Below are 20,591 nucleotides of genomic sequence, written 5' to 3'. Positions count from 1 at the left end.
GGGACTTCATCCACGCCCCACCTAGTCCGCGCTCTAAAAGCCCATACACTCCAGGGATGAAGACGCATTCCGCCCGCCTGTTAGCCGGAGTAGCCTGGCATGAAGGCCTGGCTATGCTCGGCGGTGGACGGCGTAATACTGACGGGGGGTGGGGTGCATTGCTGCACGGCCAACTTGCACACTGAGGGTGAAAGTACGGTCGCGCCGTTGCCCAGGTGTGTTGCTTCATCGAAATCTAGCTTCGAACCCGCTAGCTGTGCCCGCACGAGTCATCTCCAAATCTAGCACAGTTTGGGGGGACGTTCTTCGGTGTCACGCAATGTGTCCGACGTGGCCTAAAATTACGGCCGCACCTAGGTGACGAATTCTAGTGACATTCTGCTATTGGCCACCGAAGTCTAAATGCTATCACTTGCGCACGGAGCCACAACTATTTGAACTCGCTTTACTACTCTGGGAGTTGGCCTGGCCCTCGGAGTGCGTTCACGGGACTATCATCGCGTTGACCTAAGCACAGCTTTATTATTGAAAAACGCTTGCTGGCATTGACCTTGATCTCGGAGGAGCTGCCGCAAATGCAGTTGGCGATATTGGATGCCCGCCTTCGCAGTGGGTTGGCTGCACGGCCCGGCAACTCAAATCGCATGTGTGCTTTACCAAAGGGCCCACTGGCCTCTCGGCCGGCCCGTCGCGGCGTTGTTGTCCGAGCCGATTTCCAGTCGGCATCGCCAACTGTATCTAAGCCGCGCTCTGGCTCAGACAGTGACAGCGAAGAGGCTTCCACTGGATGGGAGCGGCAGAACGCGTTCTGGCAAGCGCCCCGCGGCTACAAGAAAGCCGTCATGTTGCAGGGTGAGCGGCGGGCATCAACCGGGCCAGATGACGTGTCAACAGCCGCGGTTCGCATTGAGGGGGGCCTTGCTGCATACCGCCCGCACACTCTCTGGGTTTGCAGCCAGCAGTGCCCAGGCCAGTGCACGCCCAGCCCCACAACCCCACACGTGAGAACCCTTGGCTGTGGAGGCCCTACCCGCTGGTGCTCTCGCTGTCCTTTGCCCCCAGCCCGCCACGCCACGCCACGCCACTCCCCCGCCCCGTCTGATGCCCGCCTCCCATGCCGCCTGCGCTGACAGGCTTTGCCTGGGACAGCTGCTTCAAAAACGCCTGGTACAACACCGTGGCCAGCAAGGTAGACGCCATCAAGGTGCGCGGCCGGGTGGGGCTGGGGTGGAGTGCCGTGGTTCATTTCAGCCGCCACCCAGGACCAGCCCGCAGCGCGCGGAGGCGGCTTGACCTACATCTTGATCGTGGACGTCCTTGCGCCGTGCCCTTTATGTCGGCGCTGGCCGTAGACTGTAGGCATTTGACTCGCTGACCATCGAGTTACGTACCCAGGCTCGCGGCGCACTTGTAACCCAACCCGCAGAACTTTGTACTGCACACACACTTTGTATGACCCACATGTACGGCGCACCAGCAATACCGGCGCCACATGGGTTCGTGGGGGCGGCGGCAGGGCCCAAGGTGTGAGTGGGCGCCTCCGAAGCCCACACCAGCACATGGACACACCTGCTACTCCGTCCGTACCAGTAGTCCACATATGAGGAGTGCTGTCACGGCCGCGGCTGACCGCTAAGACTGCCACCCCCTCGTACCGGCACGCGCCTCTGCCCGACACCGTCCCCGCTCCAATCCCCCCACGCGCCCCCGCCCCATGCAGGCGGTGGGAGTGACGCACGTTTGGTTGCCGCCGCCGTCCCAGAGCGTGGCGCCGCAGGTGGGGAGCACGTGATGCCTGGCTGGCTGGCTGGCTGGCTGGCTGGCTGGCTGGCTGGCTGGCTGGCTGGCTGGCTGGCTGGCTAGTGTTTCTCTCAATGGGCTGACACCTGCACCCGCCTGCTATGGCCTCCACGGCCGCCTGTCCCACCCCTTCCATCCCTCACCACCCCTTCCCCTCCCTCCCCCACACCTCCTCTCAGGGCTACCTGCCCGGCCAGCTGTACAACCTGAACTCCAAGTACGGCACCAAGGAGCAGCTGGTGCGGCTGACACAGGCGCTTAGGGCGGCGGGCATCAAGCCCATCGCCGACATCGTTATCAACCACCGGTGAGTGCGCAGGCCGTGGGAAGGCCACAAGGTCAGAAGCCTGAGGGGGAGGAGGCTACCCGCCCATGAAAGACGGTGTGCGAGGGGGACCCATGGCTATGTGAGGGTGAGGCATTCACACACGTTCAGACCGGTGGGGCAGGGCGTGCACTGTACAGCAGGTGCTGGGTGCCGCCTACTGCCGCCTGTGAGCACGTCTTGTGGCAATGTGTGGCCCCGTTGCACTGCAGGCGGCAGTAGGCAGTGCCCGACTGCCTGGCTGACTGCTTGTGCTGAACGTGTGTTGCTTGTGCAGGTGTGCTGACGAGCAGGAGGGCGGCGTGTGGAACCGCTTCCGTGACGATGTCGACCACAAGGTGGGGCGGAGGAGGAGGAGGAGGAGGAGGAGGAGGGGAGGAGGAGGCAGGGGTTAGGAGGAGGGACGAGAAGGCGGGGGGTAGAGGGCCGAGTGACCAGGCGGGGAGGGCGGCGGGGAGCGCTTGGGTAAGCACGTGGGGCAGAACAGCATTCGCAGCGGGTTACAGTTCTTGCAGGCGCGAGGGGTTGATGGTGAGGCACCGGTGGGCAGGCATGGCCCCAGTGCATCGCCCATATTACTTGCGTGGCGTGGCTATGGCTGTGCGTGTCATATCTACCGTACGTGGCATGCCACACACCCTGTCATCCCCGCTGGGCTCGCAGGGTCGGCGGCTGGACTGGGGCCGCTGGGCCATCACCTGCAATGACCCGGAGTTCAAGGGGCAGGGCAACCCCGACACGGGTGAGGGGCGGGATGAGAGGGCTGTCAGGGCGGGGGAGGAGGGGCTGTAAGGGGGTGTAGGCTCCTCGGGTGGGTGGGGAGTTAGCGAATGGGCGCTTGAGCGTTGAGCGTGTGAGGAGGAGGAGGCACTTCTCGTATGATGACGAGCTGTGAGTATGTGCCTGATGGGGGGGATTATGCCCAGGTGACGACTACGGTGCCGCGCCCGACCTCGACCACGCCAACCCCGAGCTGCGGGCTGCGCTGGTGGACTGGTTGGGCTGGCTGCAGCGCGACATCGGCTTCGAGGGCTGGAGGCTGGACTTTGCGCGCGGGTGGGTGCCGGGCTGCATGAGGCAGGCTGGGCGGAGCAATGTAGCAGCTGAGATGCTGGGAGCTTATAAGCCGGGACCAGCGCCATAGTACGCGCCATAGCTGCGCTCGGCTCCCGGGTATTCCCATCCGCGCTGTCGTGTTCCTCCACGCCCGCTCCCCCCCCCCGCATCCACTCGCCCCTCCCCCCCCCAAACACCCCCTGCAGCTACGGCGCCCAGTTCGTGACGCAGTACGTGGACGCCACGGTGGGCGCCGACAGCCTCAACGTGGGCGAGTACTGGGTGGACCTGGTGTGGGCCGGCAGCGACCTCGAGTACAACCAGGACGCGGCGAGGCAGAGGCTGTGCGACTGGTGCGTGCGGGCGGTAGCTTATTCCACCCCCGATAATATCATAATCTTGAATGTAACCCCAACTAAACTACTACTTCGGGGGCATATGCGTGTATGGGTGTCCTGGCGTGTGTGTGCACTGACGTGTGTGATCGCCGGTGTGGATGGGCGCGTTTGCTTGGAGGACGACGAAGGGCTGTTGTGGGCACATGCCCCCACATGTGCAGAGCTGCAAGAATGAGAGGAGCAGGGCCGAGATGGCTAGGGGCGGGACGGGGCGGGGCGGGAAGGGCACGGGTGCTTGATGCGCCGCGCAGGCGGGCGCGCTGCACAACCCCTCGTCACCCCCCGGTGCATGCCTTGAGCTGCCCGCGCCTCTCCGCCCCCTGCCTGCCCACAGGATCAAGGGCAACGGCGAGCGCTGCTGCGCCTTTGACTTCCCCACCAAGGGGCTGCTGCAGGAGGCGGTCAAGCGGGCGCAGTACGACCGACTGAGGGACCGGCAGGTGGGTGGGGGCGTGCGTGAGGGGTGTATGGGAGGGAGTGCGCTGGTATAGGCTGGATGCAAGCTTGCTTGGATGTTGCAGCTGTGGGAGGGTGAACGCTTGTCCTACTGAAACTTATGCGCTGTGCTTGTGCAGGGCAAGGCGCCGGGGCTGGTGGGCTGGTGGCCGGGTAAGGCGGTAACTTTCATTGAGAACCACGACACGGGCAGCACGCAGCAGCACTGGCCCTTCCCCTCCAGCCACGTCAGCCTGGGCTACGCCTACATCCTCACACACCCGGGTGAGCCGCATGGCTGGCGGCGGCTGGGGCCGGCGGGAGGGCAGAAGGGCGGGGCCGGGCCGGGCATAACGCATGCCCTAGTCGCCGGATACCCTGCCAGGAGAGCTGGGTCACATGGATGGCTGCAGGGTGGTCCAGAGGTGGTGGCGGCCACTCGCTTTGCTCTCTGGTGGGCGGTGGTGCGGCATTGTCCCTGTGTCGTTAAGCCACACATCAACCACCTCGCCACCCCCCAGGCGTGCCCTGTGTGTTTTGGGACCACCTGTTTGACTGGGGCGAGGACGTGCGCAAGGCCATCACCGGCCTGGTGGCGCTGAGGCGGCGCGCCGGCCTGCACTCCGAGAGCAAGCTGGAGATCCTGGCGGCGGAGCCCGACATGTACGTGGCGCGCGTCGGAGAGAAGTGAGTTGCGGTGCAGTGGCGGTGACGGTGGTGGTGGTGTGAGGCTGTCGCTATGGCTGCAGGGCTGCTGGTTGCGCGGGGCCGTTGCGGTTGGGGGCCGTTGCGGTTGGAGGGTGGGCGCTAGGGCCTTGCACGGCGGGAAGAGGGTCCGCGAAAGCCAGGACGTGTTGCCGTGAGCCTTGTTGCGTGCTACCGCTTGTGAACCCATCCCACTCACCCGCCGCTCTCCCCCCTCCCTCTTTCCTTCGCCCTGCAGGGTGACTGTGAAGCTGGGTCCGCGCTATGACATGGGCAACCTGCTACCCAAGGAGGCCGAGGGCTGGAAGTTCGTGATGAGCGGCAAGGACTGGGCGGTGTGGGAGAAGACCAACTGACCGCGTCGCCGGCCAGCCGCAAGCACTGATGAGGAGCAGCAGCGGCAGCAGCAGCGGCGGCAGGAGCTGCAGCGGCAGCAGCGGCGGCAGGAGCTGCAGCGGCAGCAGCAGCCAGCGCCCCGGGCGCCCTGTGGCCTGTCGCGGATGTGGCTGGGCGTGGGGACGTGCGGCGCATGGCAATGGCCGAGTACCTGCGGCGGCGTGCCTCCCTCCGGCGATGAACGAGTATGTGATTTTGATAGGCCGGGGCATGCGGCACAACGAGAAAGCTTTTGCAACGCTGATATTTAAGTTGACTTCTTTCTCGTGGTAGGCTATGCCCTGCGCTTGGATTGCTGAGCATGCCATCATTGGCTTTCATGATTGTCTTGTGAACGTGCATTCACGGTGGCTAGGTGGACAGGATAGGATTATTTCATGTGAACATGGCATAATGCAAGCATGCGATGCGTGTGCGTGTCTTGATTTGCGCCAAGGGCGGGGGAGGTGGACTTGCATTGGCACATGTGCAGGGTGTGGCCGGTGGGACAGCCGGACAAACGAGCGCTTACAGCGTTATGGAGTACACACCACAAAATCAATGGGCCGCACGTCGTGTTCGTGCCCATAACCTTTTTGCATCTGTACATCACCAATTACCATCCGTACATGGATGTAATGTTGGTAACAGATGCAACCGTTGTGCGTTTGTTGCAAACATGTATGCACACCGCTGGCGGGGCGCGGGGAATTATTGGCCTTAGGTGCTCCAGCCGCGTGTGTTTTGTGTTTGTGTGCATGTGCGTGTACGCTGCGTGGAGGCAATTATCTCTGGTGCTGGATAAGGAAAGGAGACGCGTGAAGTTTGACGCGTTTTGAAGGCGGGTTAGGGCTGCACTTGCAGCCATCACGGCGGGCGGTGTGGCATGGCGTCTGTGCGGCACGCGGTGGCATGGCGCTGGTGCAGGATACCTTTTGGCGCAACCACATCAGCGAGCATTATCTTGGCCGCCGCGCAGGCGGGCGTGGGCATGTGTGTGAGAGCGCCCACCAACTACATCATCCCGCCCTTGAAGCGGACCGGGAGCACCATCGACATCATGTTCGCTTGTGCGTGTTGCGTTTCTTCAAGCACGTCAACACCAGCTCTGGGCAGCAGCCGGAAGAGGACGATGCGTGGAACCGCGCACATCAGTGAATGCCTGGTGTCCAGAGGCGCATTGAGGGCTTACAATCGGTGTGCGCCATCCGTCCGTCGGTGTAAAAATGTTGTGCGTCCCGCATGTGCATCCTCCAGTCCAGCCAAATTGCGGCAGGCACTGGACAGGGGTTATGACTTGAGATGTTCATCCGAGTTCAGAGATAGCGGACAAGGATCACGTGCCACAGACCACGCCGCCAAACCCACGCCTGCACACACCGCCCTTGAGCAGTCGGATTTCATGACGAGCCGCGATTCTCAATAGCCGCACCGTCTCCGACCCCCCAACTTTGAGTAGCAGTTCTCGGTTGCCACACCGCGGCTGAATAAGCTGCCCAGCCATCCGCATCACGCAGCGCAGCTGCTCGCGCCCCCGTACGCACCGCCCAGCAACAGCGGGTGGCAGATCGCGAAGAGTCGGCGTCACAGTGCGTCATCCAATAGCTCCCCAACCGCCCCACATCCACATCCAAACATCGCCCCATATCCACATCTCCACCTCCCCTTCGCGGCGTGTTCGTTGGGGCCGGGCACATAAGTCCGCCCCTTCAACCGCCCTCTCCCGCCTCTCCCACCCCCACACGCCTCCTCGCGCTGCTGCTACACGAGCGGGTAGTCGGGGAAGAGCTGGGTCAGCTCGGGCGAGGCGGGGTCCAGCGCCGCCACCTTGCCGCCGCCCGCCACCCAGGGGATCCAGGTGCGTGGCTCGCTCACACAGCGCAGCGGCAGCCCCTCCAGCTCCTCCGCCGCCACCCAGCAGGCGCCCGCGCTCTCCACGTCAGGAAGCGTCTTGCAGCGCCTCAGGGCCCGCGCGTCGTCGCCGGGGGCCGAGGCGGCCGAGGCTGCGGTGGAGGCGACTGCGGCGGGCAGCGGCTGCGGCTGCGGCAGCGGCTCGGCGAGGAAGATGATGCGGCGCCAGGAGCCGCGGTGCGAGGACTCCAGCGCCAGGATGCCCGTCACCTGTGTGTGCCAAAGAGCATAAGAAACATACAAGAATGTGCGTGTGTGTCTGATGGAGAGGTGGTGGGCTGCCAGGTGGGGCCAGTGGCGGGGCCCGGGCGCAAGAGCCAGTGGCGGGACATGGGGCAAAGTCCGAGTCCATCATTCCAGCAGCCTGCAGTTGACCGCCCGCAGCCCGTGTGCCGCCGTGTCGGTACTTGGCTGAGCAGCGGCGGTCGAGGCCTTGAGAGGTGGCTCAGCGGCTGCGGTTCTCCCTGCCCTGAACCCTCACCCGTCCACCCGCCGGCCTTTACCTTGATACGCGCCCCCGCCTCCTCCCACGCCTCGCGCACCACTGCGCCCACCAGGCTTTCCCCGGGGTCCACACCGCCACCCGGCACCCTGCGGCCCAAGCGGGAGGAGGCGGGGGGAGGCATGAGCAGCTGGAGCCAGACACAGCAGTTGGAGCCAGCGCAGGGGGTGCAGGAGGGTGCTGGACGACCACACACAGGGAGGCCAGGAGCAGGGCGCGGCCAGTGCTACCGCCTGAGCCCGACACCTTCCGCATGCAAGCCACGCACGCACGTGCTCACTCACCAGTAGCCCTCGCCATACCGCTCCTGTGCGGTGGTCACGACGAGTTGAGGAGGGCATGACATGCGGCAGGGAGGGACTGGTGTGAGTTGCCGCCCCCAACATGCGGTGTGTTCAGTACCGTACGCTTCGAGTGCCGCGACCCACGGCCCGCACACACGTGCTGTCGTCCTTGCGTGCCTCCCTCCGCTCGCACCTCTCCCCCAACCCCCTCCACGGGCCCTCATCACCTGCACCAGCAGGAACTTGCCGTCCCCCGGCCGCCGCACCACCGCCAGCGCGTACACGCCCGTGCGCTCGTCCGTGCCGGGTCCGGCGGGGTTGTGCTGCAGGTTGATGTGGCGCGTGAGTCGGGAGGTGTGGTGGCGGCACATGGGGCAGTCCACCTTGGTCTTGTCCAGCTGCGGCACCACACACGGCGGCCGGGGCAGGTGGTGTGAGGGTGTGACCCGGAAGAGCGGGAACAAGAAGGGCCGATGGAGGGGCATATACATGGCAGGAGTTCTAGAGAATGCTGCGGCCCCACGCTCCCCCATTGCGACTCCCTCCATACTTGTCAAGCTGCTACCCCGCGCGACCCCCTGGCATTCTGGTCATCTTGGGTTGGTTGAGTAAACTGCCGAGCCCCTTGGCCCCTCACCTCATAGATGTGGTACAGCGGCTGGTGCAGCCACAGCTCCGGTCCCGTCAGTCCAGACAGGCCGCACCAGGGGCAGGCGTACGACAGCTGGGCTATTGTGCCCGGAGCCACCAGACCAGCCTCCGCCGCCGCCGCCGCCTCCCCCGCCGCCGCCGCGTCCGCCGCCGCCGCCGCCGCTCCGCGTATGGATGTGATGAGCTGCAGCGCCTGCTGCAGGTGCTCAGCGTCGTGAGACACCATGCGGGCGCCAGACTGGAAGGCGCGGATCCTGCAGGGGCCAGGGGCAGAGAGTGCGTGTGCGTGTGTGCGTGTGTGTGTGTGTGTGGGGGGGGGGGTCCAATCCCCAGCAAACTGAGACCCAGAACCTACTAGGAGCGGCTGTCCTGGCAGGTGAGCGCCACACAGCCACCAGCGCCATGCCGCCATGTCTCCAGGCAGCTTGCTTTGGGCCCGCAGCCACCCCCCAGCCACCCTCAGTCACCCTGCTAGCCACCCACCGGTTGTGTGCGTCCTCCACGGCGTCCGCGTGCCACACGATCACGTACACCGCCGGCGCCAGGCGCCGCAGCTCCACTATGAGGCTGAAGTCCCAGCCCCCCGCCACGATGGCCGTCAGCAGGCGGCCGGGACCGCCTGTGACCCAGCCGCGCAGCTGGGCCACGTCCGCGGGGAGCTGCTGCGAGAAGGGCTCCAGTCCGGGCAGGCTGAGAGCGCCCCCAGCCACCTCGTCACCACGTGCAAAGACCGCGACACCATGCTCAAAAGGTATTGTCATCGTCGCGTTCAGCTCATGCCTTTCCGCGCAGCGCAGGCGGGAGCAGCAGCGTTGCCTATCGAAAGTGTTCTGCCGAGATGTGTACACGCTACTTCGTGTTCTGGCTAAGAGCATGCAGGCTGCGAGAGAGACAGGTGAGTATATCGGAGCAGACTATTGCCACGTATGATGAAGGTCTGGGCCAAAGGCCGGATTTGCTCAGTGTCGGGTTTCCGGATCCACGGAAAGCCGCGCCATTAAAAAGCATCTGGTTGTAACTCATTCTTTGCCATCGTGTGCTGGACACATGACTTAGCGAAAAACATGAAGTGAATGTAACTGCCAAACCAAACGCCCATTGATTCTTCACGAGTTGCCTTCTACGTCCGTTTTGCTGAGTAGCCATGATCCCGAAGGCTGTAGTGTTTGCTCGCCGGATTGTCTCTTGAGCTGGTCCAGCAACGTGCGCACGGAGCTAGGCCCAGCTCCGAGGCAGGACAGCAGGCCGGCGTGCGCTTCACCAATCGTGGGGTGCGGGGCAAGGAGTTGTGCGTTGGCAGAGGCACAAACCAGGAGCAGCTGCTTGGCACACGTGCACAGTCACACGCGCGGTCTAGTCTGCAGGTCAGGGCCGCGCCATGCACCTGGTGTTCATCAGCACCGGGGGCACCATCTTCCAGAAGGTGGACCCCAGCACAGGCGCCATGGCCTGTTCGCTGGGCCTGTTCGACGTGCTACAGCCCCAGTGGCTGCAGCAACTTCAGGCGCAGCAGCAGCAGCGCCGCCAGGCCTGGCAGCAGCGGCAGCAGCAGCAGCAGCAGCAGGGCGGCGGGGCGGGGCCCACGGGGTTGCCGGGTGGGCAGGCTGCCGGAGGGGGGCCCGCGGAGCGACAGGCGTGGCCGCCTGGCGGGTGCGCCGCACGGCCTGCACCGCCGCCTGTGGCGCTGCAAAGCTGGTCGCACGTGGACCTGCGAGCTCGCAGCGGCGCGGAGCTGGGATTCGAGACGGTCTTCGCCGCGCGGGACGCGGTGCGGCAGCAGTTGCAGCTGCACCGCCCGGACCAGGCGCCAGGGCAGGAGCAGGGGCAGGATGAGGGGCAGGCGCAGGGCGGGACGGTGGCAGCTGGCCCAGGGAGTGGGCCCGGTGGGGTTGGGGTCGTGAAGGGCCGGGGCGGCGTGTGTTTCGTGCTGGTGACGGGCACTGACACACTGGAGGAGTTTGCGTTCAGCCTGGACCTACTGCTGGGGCTGGAGCTGGTGAGGGGGGAGGGGAGGAAGCGGTTGGGGTTCTGGTCGCGGGGGATGGGGGGTGGGGGTTGGAGCTGGGGGAGGAGCGGGAGTGCTCGCCTGTTCGTGCTGTTGCGGACTTGCTCTTCATACAGTCGTACATAGGGTACAGCCACACACACGTCTGTGCACCGGCTGGCGCTGCCCCCAGGCCGCTGCGGGCTGCCCGCTGGTTGTGACTGGCGCCATGAAGCCGTACGACATCGAGGGCTACGACGGAGCAGCCAACCTGCAGCAGGCGGTGCAGGTAATCGGGGTGCGGGGGGCGGGGTAATGTGCCCGAGCCCAGCGAAAAAGTCTCCTTCCAGTCGCAAAGAAACCAAGACCCAGAACCAGCTCACAGAGCGCGGGGGAAGTTCGGACACCTGGGGGGCGAGCCGTGGGGGCGAGCGGGCGTGTGTATGCTTGGACTAATGGAGTCACAGACGCGGCGTTGAGAGGCAGCTGCGTGGCACCCGTGTCATCCGCCTGCCCGCCTGCCCTGCCCCCAGTGTCCCCCCTGCCCCCGCGGCCCCCTCCCCGGTCAGGTGGCGTTGTGCCCGGCCGCGGCTCGCTGGGGCGTGCTGGTGTGCCTGAACGACTGCGTGCAGGCGGCGCGCTGGGCCGCCAAGGCCGACAGCCAGCTCATGGGCGCGTTCAGGAGCCCGCAGCCGGGGGGAGCGGTGGCGCAGGTGCGGAAGGGGGGAGCGGTGGCGCAGGTGCGGAAGGGGGGAGCGGTGGCGCAGGTGCGGAAGGGGGGAGCGGTGGCGCAGGTGCGGAAGGGGGGAGCGGTGGCGCAGGTGCGGAAGGGGGGAGCGGTGGCGCAGGTGCGGAAGGGGGGAGCGGTGGCGCAGGTGCGGAAGGGGGGAGCGGTGGCGCAGGTGCGGAAGGGGGGAGCGGTGGCGCAGGTGCGGAAGGGGGGAGCGGTGGCGCAGGTGCGGAAGGGGGGAGCCGTGTGCGTGGGGCCGGCAGGTGCCAGCAGCTGCCCAGGCGGCGGGGGTTACTGGAATGGACATCGAGGTGACTTGGGCCCATACACGTCACTGCAAGGGGCAGGGGCGATGCGGAAGGGTATGGAGCCACGGATGGCCTGGCGCATAGTCCGTTTGGACACTTGGAGCCGAGTAGGGGAAGCAGGAGCGTACCCACCAGCACCCTTCCCCCCCGCCATTCCTTACCATACACTCCGCGGTGCGCATCTCCAGGTGCGCGAGGGCCGTGTGCGCTTCTACTGCGGGCCGCCCGATGACGGCGACGACGACGGCGACGAGGACGACGGCGGGCTGAGTGTTCGGGACCCGCGCTTTGCCGCCCTCACTGCTGCGGACGTGGCGCCATGGAGCCGGGTGGGCATCTGGACCACCGGCGTGTCGGGCTTCATTCCCCAGGAGCTGCTGCGGCCGCCACCGCCGCCGCCGCTGCCAGTGAATGTGACTGGCGGTGGCGGTCCCGAGGGCGCAGGCGCAGGCCCGAAAGCAGGTGGTCCAGGCGGGGCAGCAGCAGAGGCGAGCTGTGGCGGTGGTGGTCTGGTGGGGCTGGTGGTGGCGGCGCCCGGCACCGGCAGCCTGTCGGCGGCGCTGACAGAGCAGTTGGCGGCGGCGGCGGCGCACCTGCCTGTGGTGCTGGTGTCGCGCTGCGGCTGTGGCGCCAATGCCGACGAGCACTACTACCGCGGCAGTGGCTCCAAGTACAGCCGGCGGGGGCTGCTGCTGCGCGGCTTCCCGCACTGCACGCCGCTGCAGGCCCGGGTGCTGCTGGTGCTGCGGCTGGCGGCGGGGCTGTACCCGCAGTACTGCCGGGGCGCCGGGGGCGGCACTGCTGGAGGGCAGTAGCCGGTGGTAGGGCTGGTGGTAGGGCTGCAGCGGCAAGGGTGTGCTCAGCAATCTCGTGACTCATGGTCTCCTGCACGGAGCAGGTGGTGCTGATAGGTCATGCGAAGGGGCGCTGGCTGTTGCAAGATACGCGGCGGGACTCGGAGGGATCGGTATCAGGGCTCGGCGATTGCCGGTGCGTGCGCCGGTGCCAGCATGCACTGCGGCGACGTGACAGTACCCATGCCAGAACGCCGTTGCACATTTGAGGAGTGGCTGCGTCGTGTGGGGGGTAGGCGGCCGAGAGGAGTAGCGGGCCGGATGAGGGGAGTGTGGGACAGTGGGAGTGCCAAAAAGCTTGCACGGTTCGGAGGCCGGGAAAGGCGAGCACGAACCAGGTGCACGCAGTAGATGTCACTTTCGGCAGGCTGCCGGCTAGATGACACGCCAAACAGCAATTTCCTGATATTTGTCACTTGAATGCTGTGCGGCAGCGCAAGATGGGGAGCGGCGCCGCTCCGAACTCACTGCATAACCGTTCGGGTTCGGGGAGGCACCGCCGGAGTTCCACGCGTTCTCAGTTCATTGACGCAAGATAAATGTTCAGAATCACATATGCATGTGCGACTATGCAGCGCGCTAGCCAGCCATCGCCGGGTTCGTTAAAATGCGGTGGTCAAGTGTGGCGCGGGAGTGATTCGCCTCCCGCAGAGCGCACCAATTGCAACGGCAGTGCCGCCATACTTCTAGGGTGCATTTCAGCATCGCCATGAAAGCGCGGTCACCGCCCGAGCTCGCCTGAGCAGTTCGGCAGGAGCCTGGACTTACGAAACCGTACTGGTCGTCATTGCAGTCCGCACTTACTCGCCCAGGTCCCTTCTTGCCCCACTCCAAACAATAAACCCGCGGTCCCAAAACATTCTCCTAGCTCTGTTATTTGTGCTACCTATAAGCTGAGGGCGCTAATCGACACTGCTGGCTGACAGCATACGCTTTAGATGCCGCCCGCGTGTGGGCTAGTTCAAGGCGACGCCAGCTGGAGACTAAACACTAGCAAGGAGATGCAGTTCGACGACGGCGCAGGCGCTATGGACGACGCGGTTCGGGCAGCGGGCGATGCGCTCGGCGCCCGTCGCCCGCCCACGTCTGCCTATCGCGGTGTCTGCTGGCACAGGAAGTCAAAGCGGTGAGCTGCTGCGTGATTATGACAGCGCGTGCAGTAGAGGTGACTCCGGGGTTCGTGGAGTCAGTCGACATGGGACGGACAGGGTGTGGGCAGTGGTGTGGGCAGAGCGCCCGGGCTCCTGCAGTCAAGGTTGACAACCTCAATGCCACATGTCGCATGCATCTGGGGCCTAGGGATGCCGGAATAGCCCCCAAGAGCGAGGTCGCGGAGGGTTCGTTTAAGCGTCTTCCTTTGTTGCGTCCGACTGGCAGCGGCCCGCGTCTTGTCGTCGCGCAGATGTCCGCCTGTCGCTTTGTTAGCATACAGCTTGATTATCTATATCACTTAGGTTGGTGTCCGACTGCGAGCGCGGAAGACTCGGGGTTTCGAAAGCACCAGCTGCTGCTCACTGCCCTGTTACAGCTTACCTGGGCCCACCAAAACAATATACAACGCGGTCTCCTACGAGTTGCAATGCGCTTTCGTCGCCAGCTCCACACTTCACACCTTCACTGACCTTACGAACTAGGGATGCCAGTCTGCCGCGCGTTCGACCTTCACCTGTATTTGCTCTGCTTCTTACTTGTTCGCTATGTTCTTGTGCCTGCAGGTGGCAGAGCGCTATCAACAGTTCTGGCAAGCACGTGTACCTGGTGAGCCCCGAGCGCTCGGGACTTGGTACCGCTGTTTGGCGTCGGCCGCATCCTTGCTTACAATGGCGCGCTGCATTTCTTTGCAGGGGAGCTTTGATACGGAGGAGGAGGCTGCGCGCATGTTTGACAAGGTGAGCGAGAACTCGGGTTGGGTTCAACCGGCTGAATGCACGAACACAAAATGTCCGCGGCCAGCTACTCTAGCGGGCGGATTACGGCCTACGTTGGATGCTGGACTCACTGCGCTTTTGCCTGGTTTTCCTTGGCAGGTCGCCATTCGAGTGCGCGGCGGCAAAGCCAAACTCAACTTCCCGGTCGAGGTGAGGCGCGGCCAGCGCAGGCACGAGGTTACACGGGGTGATTACGCGCGGGCGATCTTGTGCAGCGCTCATTAGCAGCTTACAGCCACTACCGCAGCAATATGCCAGCACACAACAATACCCGTGCTCCTGCCCTCCCCCCTCAGGACTACGTCGGCCCCGACGGCCAGCTGCTGCCCTCCGACCCCGCCGACCCCCGCCTGGAGGCCGTGGTGCGGGAGGCGCGCCGGGCGCTTATGGACAAGCAGCAGCAGCGCGCCGGCGAGGCTCTGGACATGGGCGGCGCAGGTGCCGGCATGCCCGGCCACTACGGCTACTACGCACCGCTGAGCGGCCTTGCCGCCGCGCCACTGGCACTGCCGGCGCCGCTGCCGCTGCCGTCCCCGCCGCTGCTGGGCGGTCACCCGCATTCCCACGGCGACGCTGACGGCGGCCTGTTTGCCAAGCGCCGCCGCTACGACCTGCCCTACGGCTCAGAGCACGGCGGCCCGGTGCTGGAGCTGAGCAAACCGCCCGCCACCGCCGGCCTGCGCCCCGCTCAGTACCCCCCGCAGTACCCGCCCCATTACCAGCAGCAGTACCCGCCAGCGTACCAACAGCAGCAGCAGTACCAGCAACCCCATGCAGGCATGGCCGTCGTTGATGGCAGCGGCAGTCGCAGCGCCGTGTATCTGCGCCAGCCGCCGCCCGTGCCCCTGGACGTGTCAAGCTTCACCGCGACTCCCTCAACTGTAGGTGCCCCCCGTGCGGTCCCCGCCAGCGTGTCACTGCGCACGTCCTCGCCGCGGCTGCACATGGAGCCGCCGCAGTCGCAGCAGCAGCCCCAGCAGTTGATGCAGCTGGTGGTGCGGCAAGGCGGTGGCAGCCTGACGGGCGTGCTGGGCGGCGGAAGCGGGCCCGCCCCTGGCGGCGGCATGGATGACGACGTGGTAGCGGCAGTGGGCGGCGGCGCCATGCAGCTCAAGCCCGACGACCGCACTGCCACCGGCACCGGCATGGCCCAGCAGCAGCAGCAGCAGACGCAGCAGCCTCCCTCCAGCTCCAGCGGTGCGCCGGCGAACACCGAGGCCCTGCTGCTGGCTGCGCTGCTGCAGCGCGAGCAGCAACGCGAGCAGCAGCGCCGGGAGCAGCGTGAGCAGCAGCAGCAACAACAGCAGCTGCAGCAAGAGGACGAGGCTGAGCAGTCGGCTGCCTCGGTGTTGCGCCACCTGCTGCGCTGCTCCCAGCAGCAGACAACCAAGGCTGCCGGCGAGTCCGCCGAGGCTGCCAACGTGCGCCGCAGCAGCTGCGGCGACATGGGCAGCGGCGTGGCTGCCTCTTCAGGCTGCGGCGCCAAGCGCTCCCGCGAGGAGGGCGAGGACGGCGCTGCGAGGTGGTCGCCGCGGCACGAGAGCTCGTTGCTGCCGCCGGCCTCAGGCTCCGCTGTCAGCTTGCGCGCCCAGAGCAGCGGCCCCGCACCAACGGGCGGTACCGTCCCCTCTGCCCCTGCGTCCGCTACTCCTGCGTCTGCTGCCCCAGCTGCCGGCGACGACGTGCCTGCCCTGGTGCGCCGCTTCCTGGCGGCGGCGCCCAGCCAGCTGCCGCGGGGCGCCACGCTGCAGTGTGTGGTGCCGGTGAGCGAGGAGCCCGCGGCCGCGGTGCTGCTGGGCTACACCTACTGCACCAGCGGCAGTGGCAGCGCCACAGCCAGCCCCACCACCTCGGCGGCGCGCGGCGACGGTGCTGTGGCAGCCGGCGGTGCTGACGTCGCTGACGTGACCGCGCCCGCCCGCGGCAGCCACCCGTCTTCGCCCACCGCCGCCGGCGGCCTGGCGCCCAGCGGCAGCGCCTTCGCCCGCGCCAGCACCAGCGCTCGCGAGCAGTGGGGCGCGGGCGTGTTCCTGCGCGGCGCCTGCCGCGACCTGGGCAGCACCTTCTCAACCGGCGAGGACGCGCTGCAGGCGGCGCAGGGCTGTGTGCGCCTCATGCTCGACTGCCTGGTGCCGCTGGCGCCGCCGCCCTCAGCCGCCGCCGCTCGTGAGGAGCACCGGCCGCAGGCGCCGCCTCTGCCGCGCAGCCAGCCGGTGAAGCGGTCGTGGCCGCAGTCTGCACACAGCCACAGTGAGGAGGTGCCCGCGCCGCAGCGCCCGCAGCAGCCCGCCTGCCCGGCGCCGCTGCCATCCCGCGCCGGCAGCGGCTCTATCTTGGAGACTCTGCAGCGGCAGGTGCAGCAGCAGCAGCAGAGCATGCGCCAGCCGCCCTCGCCGAAGGAGGTGTTGAAGCCGGAACAGAAACAGCAGCAGCCGCTGAAGCTGGAGGATTTGCTGTCCGGCGCCTCGAGCTCGCAGCTGCTGGCCCTGCTCACCCGCCTGTGCCAGCAGCAACAGCAGTGAACAGGGAGGCGGCGAGGTTGAACTGGAAGTGACGTCGGGGACATGTCGTGGCACGCCGGTGCTGAGTAGCACACCGCTGCATGTGACACATGTTGCACTGCCGGCTGGACAAAAGGTTCCCAAGGAGTTGTGTGTTGCGGCTATCGCTTTACCCTGGTGTAGTTACCCTGTCGGGGGTTGCTTGCTCTCTGTCAATATCGACTGCAAGGAGAGACAGGCAAGGCGCCATTAATTGAGGGAAAAAGAAGATTCCCTATAAACTGTGGTGGGTAGCGGCCCAAATGCCGCTAAAGGATAAGTCACGTGGTTCGCATTGGACAAGCAAGACGATGGGGAGACTGACGAAGGGCGTACGCGCTCTCTGAGCATAGCATTCGGGAACGGCCAACAGCCTACAAACCCAATCTAATCATGAAAAGCGGTGTGGCGCCTGTGCGCGCCCCAGTACGCTTGCGATTTCTGATGCCATGTGGCGCGATGTGCTCCGTGTGTGTTCGTTACGGGTTGTTCTGTTTGATTGTGTGCGTGCGGCAGGCTAGAAGCAGTGCCCCCGGCAGGCCAGAAGCAGTGCCCCTGGCCCCACATGCGCGTGTGGCAGCGTGTGTACTTGACGGTGTAGGATGTGTCTGTGTCTAGGTCGAGCGTGTACTGGGACAGCAATGCAGGGCCGTCAGTTGCACAACACTGAGGACTGAAGCGAAGGTACTGAAGCGAACTCCGCGAGACTGAAGAGAGATGCACGATGCACGAGAGGGGAGCGTCGCTTCGCACACATTGGTACGGGCTGTACGGCACGCCCCATGCAGACGCACCTTAATGTAAAGTACATGTTGTCAAGAAACAAACTATCATTGCTGATAAATACATACCACGGGATTCAGGACACGCAAGTGCAGTTCGCGTAATTCAAAATGGCGCTTGGTGTCGGCGTTCAGCGTCAGTGCAACGGCCGCACGGTAGCACTTCGGTGGCCTTGCGCGCGGCACCGGGACATCGTACCCCGCCAGCAGCGTGTTCAGTGCACAGCACCGTCTGCCAGCGAAGCGACAGCCCTGGATGTTGAGTCGTTCTACGTCCCTGGTGCGCCCGCGCCGCCAGAACTTGCGGGGCCAATACGTGTTGAGAGGATGCCGGCGAGGGGAGGTGGCCGCGGCGTCTGCGCGACAGCGACGTTGGCCGCTGGGGACCTGGTCCTCGTGTCACGGCCGATGGCTTACGTTACTAGCGAGTTCGGAACTCTGCCTGATGTGGAGGAGCTGGTGGCAAGGTGCGCGTGCAAGGATTGCCTGAAGTGAAGTGGGTCTGTGTCGACGTTACACCCGTTCCTCAACTATTCAACATTTGCACGTCATGAATGCAGTACAAAATGCTCCGATTTGTGTGCAAATCAACGGGCTTTGCTGTTGGACTTGCATGCCGGCGACGACATCGCCCAGGTGGGTGTGCTATGTGCCTCAAATGTGAAGCATATTTGCATTGAAAGCTGGCGGTGCCGGTGCAGAGCGTTCTCCCGTGGGGCCCCACTCCTCCCTCCTTCGCACTCAGGAGGACGGCGACGTCCCGGGCAGCGGCGCCACGGAGGTGGTGACGGAGGAGCGCCTGTACGGCATCATAGGGTGAGCGCGCACCGCTGACGTGGTGGACTGCTGTGAGCGTAGGGAACTGCTGCAACGTTGCGTTTGGCCGTTGATCTTAGCGTTCTGGGGCCGACCGCATCCCGACCCGTCATGCGCCCGCACACCCCCTCATACGCTTCACAGTCACGTAGCTCCGCTGCCCAACACCTCCATGTGCATACAGCTGTAACTCCTTCGGTGAGGAGTTCACGGACTTCGCCTCCAGCCTGGCGCGTGCGCCGCCGCCCGAGCGCAGCCCGCAGCAGCAGCCTGGCGGTGGCGGGCCAGTGCAGGTGCAGGTGGGGCACCTGGGTCTGTGGCACTCGTTCTCCATGCTCAACCACAGCTGCTGCCCCAACGCGGTCAACTACGTGGTGGGCGACTCCATGTGCGTCTTCGCGGCGGGGCACGTGGAGCAGGTGAGCGGCGGCGGCAGGGGGCGGGGGCGCGGGCGGATGGGTGGGGCAGGTGCGCAAGGGAAGCTGATGTAACACGGCATGGAGGAGGGGGGGGGTCCTGGCCCTGGCGAGTGGTGGTGGCGGGATGGGTGATTGCCAATGCGGGCCACGGCCGGGTCTGCAAAGGTTCTGCACACCACGGCCGCTTGCGAGCTCTCGCCAGGGCCCAAGCAGCCTCAAAGAGCCATTCAGCCACCAGGCAACACGCTCACCTCCCACTCCTTTCCTTGATACGGTACCCACCTCACCATCACAACCACCGCTACCATTACCAGTCCCTACCTCTTCCCATTTGATGCGCCTCCCGTAGTGTTGGCTACGCTCAGTAGTGACCACGCCTCGCTGGCCCTTACCCTTCCCTATCTACCCTTTGCCCCTCCCGGCCCCAGGGCTCCGAGCTCCTGATCAACTACCTGGGCGCGGCCTCGCTGCGCCCCGTGGAGGAGCGGCAGGCGGGCCTGGCCGAGGCCTACGCCTTCTCGTGCGGCTGCCCGCGCTGCAGCCTGGAGCTGCTGCACGGCTGCAGCAGTAGCAGCAATAGCAGCGCCGGCAGTATGTCGGTGTCGGAAGAGCTCCAGGTGCGGGGACTGGGGAAAGCTGTGGGGTTGCCCAGGGGAGGACTTGAAGGCGTGCGGGCTTTGCTGGTCATGGTGTGGTGGCGTTGCGGGTGTTGCGCTGCTGTGGGCCTGCCGCAGCACATACCGCATACCTTACAGGCTCCCCCGCGTCTCACACACGCACTCCTGCGCTCGCACCCAGGTGTTGTTGGGCCGCTGCACGGACCGTGCGGCCGAGCTGCAAGACATCCTGGCTGGCCCCTCCGCTCCCCCGACCCCCGGTGACCAGCTGGCGGCGCTGACGGAGCTGTGCGAGCAGGCGGCGGCCGACCTGGCGGCGGCGGAGGCTCTGATGACGCCGGCGCCGCAGCTCATGATGCAGCTGATGCAGACGCAACAGGCCGGCCCCGGCCAGGCGATGCTGTGGCTACGTGCGGCCGCTTATGAGATGTACTCGCAGCGCACGGCTATCGCAGAGGCGGCAGCGCGCTGCATGGAGGCGGCGGAAGCCCAGGGAGCGGCAGCAGCGGAGGCGACCGAGGCAGCAGCCGTCCCATCCTCAGGGGCGGCTGAGCTGACGGAGCGGCTGTGGGCGGCGGCGGCTGGCGCGCTGGAGTCGCAGCTGGGTCTGGTGGCGGCCGTGGCGCCGCACTCGGACCTGCACCTGTTCCTGGCCACCAAGGCGCTGGCGCTGGCGCAGGCGGCGGAGGGCAGGGCGCGGGCAAGGGAGGGGGCTGGGCAGCAGAGCGCGGCGGCTGAGCAAGTGGTGGGGTCAGAGGCCGCCCTGGCGCGCTGCTGCGCGGTGGTGCGGGGGCGGTACGGGCGGCAGCTGAGTGACGGGACTGTGCAGCGGCTGCTGGAGGGGGCGGCGGTGGGCCTGAGCCAGGTGGCTGTGTGAGTGGTGTTGTGGAGACGGGCCGTCGGGCTGGATGAAGGCCTCGAGGCTCAGTTACATAGCGCGGCGCCAAGGCGCCAACCACCTGTCTATCGTATGTTTGCGTAGCAACTAAGGTGCGGGAAAGTCTTGATGCATGCGGTTTCAATCACAGCATGACGAGCGTGCATTGCACGAACGCAAATTTCGCCTTCGTTAGCCCGGCTATCTACGGTTTGTAAGTGTGGACGAATTCTGTGCGTTTGGTTTCACCGTCTGTCAAATGCGGTCACCGAACATGTTGTACTGCGTGTTGTA

General features: G+C 65.6%; 5 protein-coding genes across 7 annotated transcripts; 4 read left to right on the top strand and 1 right to left on the bottom strand.

Annotated features, from left to right (window-relative positions):
- The first annotated feature begins 50 nt into the window (after positions 1 to 50).
- On the top strand, positions 51 to 6,330 carry CHLRE_08g385500v5 (uncharacterized protein). Of its 2 annotated transcripts, none has more exons than XM_043065358.1 (12): positions 51 to 852; positions 1,134 to 1,204; positions 1,721 to 1,777; positions 1,980 to 2,107; positions 2,403 to 2,463; positions 2,789 to 2,867; positions 3,052 to 3,181; positions 3,388 to 3,534; positions 3,914 to 4,019; positions 4,155 to 4,299; positions 4,536 to 4,701; positions 4,958 to 6,330. In XM_043065358.1, the coding sequence occupies exons 1-12, from the start codon at positions 843 to 845 to the stop codon at positions 5,073 to 5,075; spliced, it is 1,218 nt and encodes a 405-aa protein (XP_042922359.1). In that variant the 5' UTR covers positions 51 to 842; the 3' UTR covers positions 5,076 to 6,330. The 2 variants fall into 2 exon arrangements, with proteins under 2 accessions (XP_042922359.1, XP_042922358.1); XM_043065357.1 differs by having other exon boundaries at positions 271 to 852.
- An 8-nt stretch (positions 6,331 to 6,338) lies between these two features.
- On the bottom strand, positions 6,339 to 9,360 carry CHLRE_08g385450v5 (uncharacterized protein). Its single transcript, XM_001694244.2, has 6 exons — positions 8,926 to 9,360; positions 8,429 to 8,696; positions 8,019 to 8,189; positions 7,792 to 7,814; positions 7,509 to 7,596; positions 6,339 to 7,215 (listed from the first exon to the last, which is right to left on the bottom strand). The coding sequence occupies exons 1-6, from the start codon at positions 9,201 to 9,203 to the stop codon at positions 6,856 to 6,858; spliced, it is 1,188 nt and encodes a 395-aa protein (XP_001694296.1). The 5' UTR covers positions 9,204 to 9,360; the 3' UTR covers positions 6,339 to 6,855.
- Positions 9,361 to 9,460: 100 nt separating this feature from the next.
- CHLRE_08g385400v5 (uncharacterized protein) lies at positions 9,461 to 12,866 on the top strand. 2 transcript variants are annotated; one of them, XM_001694151.2, is made up of 4 exons: positions 9,461 to 10,438; positions 10,620 to 10,715; positions 10,996 to 11,139; positions 11,653 to 12,866. In XM_001694151.2, the coding sequence occupies exons 1-4, from the start codon at positions 9,821 to 9,823 to the stop codon at positions 12,277 to 12,279; spliced, it is 1,485 nt and encodes a 494-aa protein (XP_001694203.2). In that variant the 5' UTR covers positions 9,461 to 9,820; the 3' UTR covers positions 12,280 to 12,866. The 2 variants fall into 2 exon arrangements, with proteins under 2 accessions (XP_001694203.2, XP_042922357.1); XM_043065356.1 differs by having other exon boundaries at positions 10,996 to 11,382.
- A 294-nt stretch (positions 12,867 to 13,160) lies between these two features.
- On the top strand, positions 13,161 to 17,604 carry CHLRE_08g385350v5 (uncharacterized protein). The gene is made up of 5 exons (XM_001694152.2): positions 13,161 to 13,444; positions 14,034 to 14,076; positions 14,163 to 14,207; positions 14,346 to 14,396; positions 14,543 to 17,604. Exons 1-5 carry the CDS (start codon positions 13,257 to 13,259, stop codon positions 16,766 to 16,768), a joined length of 2,553 nt encoding a protein of 850 aa, XP_001694204.1. The 5' UTR covers positions 13,161 to 13,256; the 3' UTR covers positions 16,769 to 17,604.
- A 56-nt stretch (positions 17,605 to 17,660) lies between these two features.
- On the top strand, positions 17,661 to 20,527 carry CHLRE_08g385300v5 (uncharacterized protein). The gene is made up of 6 exons (XM_001694153.3): positions 17,661 to 18,035; positions 18,129 to 18,204; positions 18,314 to 18,384; positions 18,569 to 18,803; positions 19,232 to 19,420; positions 19,602 to 20,527. The coding sequence occupies exons 1-6, from the start codon at positions 17,896 to 17,898 to the stop codon at positions 20,295 to 20,297; spliced, it is 1,407 nt and encodes a 468-aa protein (XP_001694205.1). The 5' UTR covers positions 17,661 to 17,895; the 3' UTR covers positions 20,298 to 20,527.
- The last annotated feature ends 64 nt before the right edge of the window (positions 20,528 to 20,591 follow it).

This window comes from Chlamydomonas reinhardtii, chromosome 8, assembly GCF_000002595.2.
Source record: "Chlamydomonas reinhardtii strain CC-503 cw92 mt+ chromosome 8, whole genome shotgun sequence".
Lineage (NCBI taxonomy): Eukaryota > Viridiplantae > Chlorophyta > Chlorophyceae > Chlamydomonadales > Chlamydomonadaceae > Chlamydomonas > Chlamydomonas reinhardtii.
This window is presented reverse-complemented; position numbering and strand designations above follow the sequence as displayed.